Source organism: Mus caroli, chromosome X, assembly GCF_900094665.2.
Source record: "Mus caroli chromosome X, CAROLI_EIJ_v1.1, whole genome shotgun sequence".
Taxonomy (NCBI): Eukaryota; Metazoa; Chordata; class Mammalia; order Rodentia; family Muridae; genus Mus; species Mus caroli.
The window spans coordinates 42,650,083-42,658,051 of record NC_034589.1 but is presented as its reverse complement, the minus strand read 5'-3'; the positions used below and the strand labels follow the sequence as shown (position 1 = coordinate 42,658,051).

Here is a 7,969-nt window from a genome sequence, read left to right as displayed (position 1 = left end):
GTTGTTGTTGTTATTGTAGGCACATGTAGTAAATCCCCACTTTGACAAATGATATCCCATTGGCCTCCTAGGCCTTTGTTGTTTCTTTCCCTCCTAAAGTCCTCTTAGTGCTTGAGTTTTGTTAGCCTCAGTCTTCCTTTTCTGTGCCTCTTTAGCCTTTTCATAGTACATATTTTTGTCTAGAAATGGAACTCCTGAAAGGAAAGGGGATAGGCATGTGATTACAGATAAGGGGAAGACTTGGGTAGTTCCCTGATTCATGTGTTTGGAGGAGTACTTTATGTACATCAGCTATTTTTACTTTTATTTTCTCACAGCATGCCTAAAGAGTTTTTAACAAGTCGGGAGTGATTCTCAGTCATGTCAATGAAGAATTCATCTGCAGGGACTAAATTCATCCTTCTTGGTATGACAGATAACTATCAGCTTGCAGTCCTACTTTTTGGACTCTTTTTTATTATTTATTTCATCACTGTGCTGGGGAACCTAGGGCTTGTGGTGCTAATTCAAGTCAGCCACCGCCTCCATACACCTATGTATTTTTTTCTCTCAAATCTGTCCTTCCTTGATGTCTGTTTCTCTTCCATCACAACCCCAAAGACTTTAGTCAACTTGTTATCTCAGCTACAGGAAGTTTCTTTCTTTGGATGCATGGCTCAAATGGGCTTGTTCATAGTCTTCGCTTCTGCTGAATGTAACATTTTGGCTTCCATGGCCTATGACCGATACACAGCCATCTGTCGGCCATTGCTTTACCATATTACCATGTCAAAAGTTCGTTGTCTCCTCTTGGTAGCAGGTTGTTACCTTGGTGGGTTACTTAACATGGTTGCTGTAACAACTTCCATCACACAGCTGTCATTCTGCCAGCCACAGGTCATCTCACACTTCTTCTGTGATATCCCCCCACTGCTGGCATTGGCTTGTTCTGATCCCTGGGTAACCCAAATCTTGGTTGTTGGCTGTGGTGGATTCACCCTTGTCACCTCTGTTATGGTAATTCTTGTCTCCTACCTGTCTATATTCATGACTATCATGGGCATCCCATCAGTTTCTGGCAAACAGAAAGCCTTCTCCACCTGTGCATCACACTTGACTGCAGTTGCTCTGTACTACGGAACAACGATGTACACGTACTTGCAACCCTCTTGGCATGGATCTCAAGCAGGAAATCAGATGATCTCCGTGTTTTATACCATGTTGATTCCTATGTTGAATCCTCTCATCTACAGTTTGAGAAATCAGGAAGTGAAAGTTGCCCTACAGAAAATACTGAGGCACAGTCAAGAATCTATTTTGTGTCTCAAGAGATAATAGATTTAAGAAGACTCACAATCTGATCAGTGTTTTCCTGTACTACATATGAAAGCTTGTTAAGAACAATTTAATTTCTCTGGTTAAGTGTTTAGAACTGTTTGTGTAGTTAAGTCGAAATATAATAGGCCTAGAAAGATTATATGTGTAATATAATCTATATTTTCTGAGACAGTTGTTTGATGAGAAATATTTAAGAAGAAAAAGATCTAAGTTTAGGACTATACATATGTCATTTTGACATATTTATATGTGAGCTTGTATAATGCTAGTTAGAAGTTAAAATAATTCTCAGATAGTAGGTAGGCTAGAAAACACTTAATCTCACCATGTTTTGCAGAATTAAGCATAAGTAGCAAGTGGATTGTAACTGACACTGTTCATTCATTCATTTACTTACATTGAGGATTCATGTGGTGCAACATAGGTTGAATTAGATTCAGTCTACATCTATGCTAAAGATTCAGAAGGCTCTTCAGTGCTCATTATTGAGATTTGTAGGGGGTAAATTTTTAAAACTACAAAATAGAGGGGACTCACTAATTAGATTTTCAAGATCCTTTATGAAAGACAGTTGGTCATTGCTTATTGAGGCACCCAGTTCTGAATTGCACCAGTGATTGCTGCATGCAAATTTTGATTGGAACTAGACCATGTTCATGGTTATTATTGAATATTCTTACAACAACAACAACAAAACATAAATGGAACGATAACCCCAATTAACTCATTAGTTCATAGCTACTCATCAGAACTTACAATTAAGTGAGAAAAACATGGTGATTGTTACAGTTTCTAAATACTGTGAGCAATGGGGTTGGTGGCACAGCTCAGGGACAGAGAACATGCTCAGATCACATGATGTCCTGTTTCATCTTCATAACATTGCACCATAAGAAAAAAAAAATCTAAGGAATATAAAACCTTATTTTTATTTTATAAATGAGAATACAATTTAGAAAGTTGAACAAACTCTAACAATTAGCTGTGAAGAAATAATCTCATTAGTGAGGTGCAACCAATTTATTCCTGACTAGCTTAAAAGTATTCGAGACACAGACTATGGTTATTTTATTTGGCTTTGACAACTACTGCGGGGGGGGGGAGAACCCCTAATCTACTCTTCTAACTGCTGACCTGGCTACCTCTCCAATGGTGTACTGCAGATACTTGCTATTTCTCCTTGTCGTGCACTCATGTTCTCTCTCCCCTTCGGTGGCTTCCTTTCTCTCTATCCTTCTTCCTCTTCTCTGCCTGATCTCTCCCCCTCCAACAAGGTCACTCCAAACTCACTTACCTCTAATACCTCCAGTAATTGGCTGTAGCCAATTTTATTTAACCTAAAGTTTTAAATCAAGGAACAAGGTTTGCACAACAAAAGGTTTGTAAACATGAGAAGTCACCTGACCGTTGTTTATCAAATTTAGCATTGCAATACACAGCAATAGACCAGCTCAAGATTCAAGGAAAACTAGAAAAATAGTATTCATCTGGAACCAGAGATCATGGAACATACCTGAAATCAAGCAGTTGGGAGTCAGAGACACTAGCATGCTGGTGCTAACCTGGGCTGTAAGATGAGAATACTTCTCAAAATCAAAGACAAAATAAACATATCAAATCCCTACCCTTATATTATAAACAAGCAGGAAAACCTCTAACCATATGCCTGGCATAAGTCATGCTTACTTATGGTAGGCTAAAAGAAATAAACAGCTAAAATTCATTTACAACTAACTTTATGTAGCCCACTTTCTCTACTATATATTGTTACATTCTGTTGTGCAGTGAAGGCAAATTTAAAGTCTTATCTCCTAGAACACCACAATACAACAGATTTTGGGGGGGTCTGTGGATGCTCATTATTGCCCCGTAGTAGGGAATCTGAACCTCTTTTCCTTCAGTAACCTTTTTCCTTCTTAACCTTTCTCCCTCCACCACCACCACATCAATCTAATGTCCTCTCTAGATTTCTGTTCTTTTCTAGCCTCTGATACAAGCATGTATATAGATTGCATCCTGTAATAAAAGACCATCTTTATGTACTGTTCTCCAATTTGGAAGCCAGAGGTAACAGGGACCACAAAAAGAACAGAGAATGGTACATTTCAGTATTTTCAGCACTGAGACATCTTCAAGATTGAAAGCATAGCAGTGCAATAGACAATATGATGTCCTCATTACCTGGCTCTCAACATCTTTCTCTAAGCCATATCTCCAGAAACTCAATGACAGAAAATGCTGGATTAATAAAAGCTGTTCTTTTCAGAATATCCTCAAGGGAAAAAGGATATTCTAGAAATCACTCAGCTAGTCAGTGGCAAAAGTAGAATTAGAATTCAGGCTTATTGATTCATAAGCCCGAACACTATGTACTACTATGTTTTAATGTGTTGTCATGCTTACTACAGCTGGGGAAACGTAATGAAATGGACCTCATAGAATTGTGCTGCAAACGCTAAATTATCCCCTGGTATTTTTAGCATGAGGAAATGCCCACCCGGAAATACACACCTTAAAGAACCTCATAGAAGTTATAGATAGCTATGACCTGATCAGCTTTCATCATTTCTCCACAGGAAGTTATGGGCCTCAGGGGATATTCAAGTGCTTTAGTAATGGATCTGCCTCATACATAGAACTGGCAACATAATTTTCAGGTCCAGAACAAGATATATCTATGAAGATAAAGCCCTCTAAGGGAAAAAAACCAACAGGAAACATTTTTACTAAAGCTTCTCAAACATAGCTGTTTTTCTATAGTCTTTTCTTCAACCTGTCATGCTGCTTTAAATTGGCTATTTTGTGTTACACCATCTCAGGGGTCCAGGGATGCTTAAGGGGCAAGTACAGACATTCATAGATACCCAGCAACCTTTTATTAAGACTTCGGTGTACAGGGTCTACTGACTACCACATTTCTCCTGCTGAACAAGAGGACAAAGTTAACTTAAGCATTTTACCTTTCCGTGAATAGGATGCCCCAACCCACCAAAAGGTATTTTAAATTTTACACAAGGTATATTAGAGACCTCTATTTAGATCGTTAGTAGTTTCAACTCAGGTGGATAGTATGTGATATTATGTGAATGACAATTTGTGGCTAGGATAGGTGTTACCATGTTCAACAGCAATTTTTTGCAGCTTTCTTGTACTTGGAATTAAGCTTATCTATACTCACATGTAAGCCTCTGAGGGTAGAGAATGATGAAATAGAGCAGGGTAGGTTGGATGGGGTTTAGGGAGCCATAGCCAAGGATCTTTTCTAGAGAAATATCAAGGCAATCAAAACAGAACTGTACACCACTAGGAGCTGTGAGCTCTAACTATGCATGCAATTGAACTTGTAGACTTAGGTGACAAAAATGTTCAGCATCTCAAAATGTCTTAGATGTGAGGTTAAATTCTAAGTCAAGGGCCCTTCTTAGCTCTAGGGCCTGTCAAATACCCTGATCACATGATATGAAGCCATCTCTATTTATAAGGAGGGGTTTCTTTAAAGAATAGAAAATGGTAGTTAAGGGACAAATGCTGCTGATAAAGAATGGAGCTCAGTGGTAGCTTGCTTGAGTAATGTACACAAGGCTCCACACTCAATTTGCATCATAATAAGAAAGAATTTAAGTTATAGTCAACTTGCCAGCCACTCAACTCTCCCTTTGTTTTCTAATTCTGTGATCTCTGGCAAGTTCATTTTTCTCTGTCTTTTCTTTATTTGTTCAATAGTGAGAAGATGGCATCTCTTCTATGATGATGAAAGTGATGTGCTGGTGAACCCACATTGCTTAGAATAGTGTCCTGACTTGGTGCATTGTCAAAAATTGACTCATGATTTCATTTATAGCTTATAGGATTCTGATTTTCCAATCTCCAATACAGGAATTAGATTTCATACGCTATGAATAAATCTTCTGCCAATGTTTGTTTCAGGTATTTTTATCAAGTCATATAGCACATAGACAGATTTAGCCTCCAGTGGCCTCCTAGGCTTATGTGGAACTCCTCCAGATTTGTACAAACTGAGTAGATCTAGTGAGGCATCCCTAAGTAGGTTTTTCTTTTTGTTTCACAAAACTCAAGGCCTGACCTTCCAAGTCTCAAGATTACCAAGTTTAACCTTAAAGATAATTAACTCGGTTGTTTTGGCTTCTCCAGCAGGCTCCCAAGAAGTCATTTTCCTCAGTAGACTCATAAATAATGGATCAATGAAAATGACTATCTGTGGGAATTTATGAGGTATCTTTCCCAATCTTGCTGCTTCAGTGCTAGCCCTTAGGAGTTAAACCAAGGTGTTTTGCCCATAGATCTTAGGTCAGCTTTCAGACCTAAGAGGTCTACCTCTTTCAAAGGTAGAAAACTTATCTCAGTGGTTGAAGAGATGCTGAACAGCAGAGAGATGGTTGAAAGGGACAGTGAAGCTTCCCTGAGGAAAGGCAGCTGCCCATCCCTCTCTCCCCAACCCCACACTTTGATCAAACTCTGCCCTCTGCCTGCATCCACTTGTCAGAGTTGCAGACACCAGGAGCTGTGTGCACATGGCTCTAGCTGTTCTGGGCTGATGATACCTACTGGTCCTGCTCTGGGTGCTAGTGTTCAGAGCATCATCTGACTCTGGGCTCTCTAAGAGAGCAACTATGATAAAACAGTATCTCTGACCTCAGTCCCAATAAGTCTCCAGGTTGGATTCTGCACATGGAGTTTATTGGTAGATATAGGAAAGTAAGGACAGTTCTAGAGTGTTCGGGGTCAGATGACAGTGCTATTGTCTAAGACAAGGATATTTTAGGGACTTTTTTGGCCTAGAGCTAATGCATCATCCATCTACTAGTTAAGCTACTTGGAGATGCTGGAGTAGGAACACCCTATTCATGGCAGACTTTTTTGACTGGCTTTCCAGATATTTACCTTACAATTTTCTGTTCTCTTTCACAATGGTTCCTGAGCTGTGGGGTTAAATATAATATAGATATCAAATTTATAAATAAGCATTTTGCAGCCTCTCATTCTGTGTGCTCTACAAGATGTGGGTCTCTGTATTAATCACCATCTACTGCAAAAAGGAGCTTCTCTGATGAGGGCTAAGAGATAACATTAATCTTTGAATATAATTTATGAGCTTAGGAGATGGTTTATTACTATATCAATTTAGCAGAATAATAGTATTAGGATCTTCCTTAGTCCTGGGATCTAATCAGGCATGGCATTTTGATCTATGGGCATTCCATCTTGTTCAATGCGCTTTAAATCCAATCATATTGTAGTCAGTTAGTCCTTTAACACTTTTGTTACTATTATGCCAGTGGGAATGTCTTGCTAGGCTAAAGTTATTGTAGCTGACAGGGATCATACCTGTGTAAGACTGGGAATTACTTGTCTCCTCTGCTAGCATGCATAATACCTTCCAGCACCATGAAAACTAACCAATAGGAATGAAGCCTCCAGATGAGTACCAGCTTGATGTCTCCATGTTTCATGACTCAAATGCAACAGAGTCTTACCACCACATTCTGGAGGGTAATCAAAAGAGATGCCAATTGCCTATAATTCTTTAGCATTCCTGGGACCCCACTAACTAGTAACTTCTAAGAAATCACCCATCAGTAGCACTTTATTTGATAGCTTATGGTATTTGGGTGAGGCACTGCCTTCTTTCTAGCCCCATTATAATGTAGCTCCATCTAAACTCCCTTTATAGATGTATATAATTTAGGATGTTTCTGTAGTAGCAGTTTCAAAGGCCTTTAGCACTAGTTATTCCTCCATACTCTCTACTTTAGCCAACCTTCTCATCACCAACCCAATTTAACCTCTCCCACTTCAGTATTCCCTTCCTCTTCACACTCCTTGCCTTCTATCTCCTTTCCCTTCCCTTCCTTACCTCTATGAATAGTCCAGTTCAAACACAGATATCTTAATATCCAAAGGTAGTATCTACATATGAGAGCATATGATGTGTTTGCCTTTCTGGGTCTAGGTGACTTCACCCAATGATTATTTTCAGTTTCATGAATTCACATGCAAATTTTATTTTTACTGATGAATGGCCTTCCATTGTATATATGCCTAACATTTTCATTATCCATTCATCAGTTTATTGGCATCTAGGATGTTTCCATTTCCAGGCTATTATGAATAAATCTATAATGAACATGGATAAACAATCATCATTGTAGTAGAATACAGTGTCTTTTTTAAATACAGTGTCTTTTAAGAATATGCCCAGGAATGGTATATCAGATGATAGATACATATCCAGCTTTTTCCGACTAATTTTTATGGTGATTGTACAAGTCTGCATGGGCACTAAAAGTGAGTAAATGTTACCCTTTCCTATATCCACACTACTATTTGCTCTCTTTGCCCCCACATAATATTTTATTGATTATTTGGTAATTTCTCATAATGCATCCCTATTACACTAACTTCCCAGTCCTCCCATGTCTGCCTCCTCTTATGCTCACCCCCTAAAAAGGAAACAAAACAAAACAAAACAAAAAACATACAGACGAACAAACTAACAAAATACATGAGTCCAATTTGTGTTTCCCATTTACTCAATGGAGCATGGGCAAACCCCCATTGACCAGCCCTGTAAAGATAACTGAGTCCTTCCCACCTGCAACCCCACCAGAAGCCATTAATTATGGAGAATTAC

The 7,969-nt window shown here is 38.8% G+C and overlaps 1 protein-coding gene across 1 annotated transcript; it reads left to right on the top strand.

Moving 5' to 3' along the window:
* Positions 1 to 360: 360 nt before the first annotated feature.
* LOC110287149 (olfactory receptor 1052-like) lies at positions 361 to 1,314 on the top strand. The gene has a single exon (XM_021153798.1). It carries the CDS (start codon positions 361 to 363, stop codon positions 1,312 to 1,314), a length of 954 nt encoding a protein of 317 aa, XP_021009457.1.
* Positions 1,315 to 7,969: the final 6,655 nt, after the last annotated feature.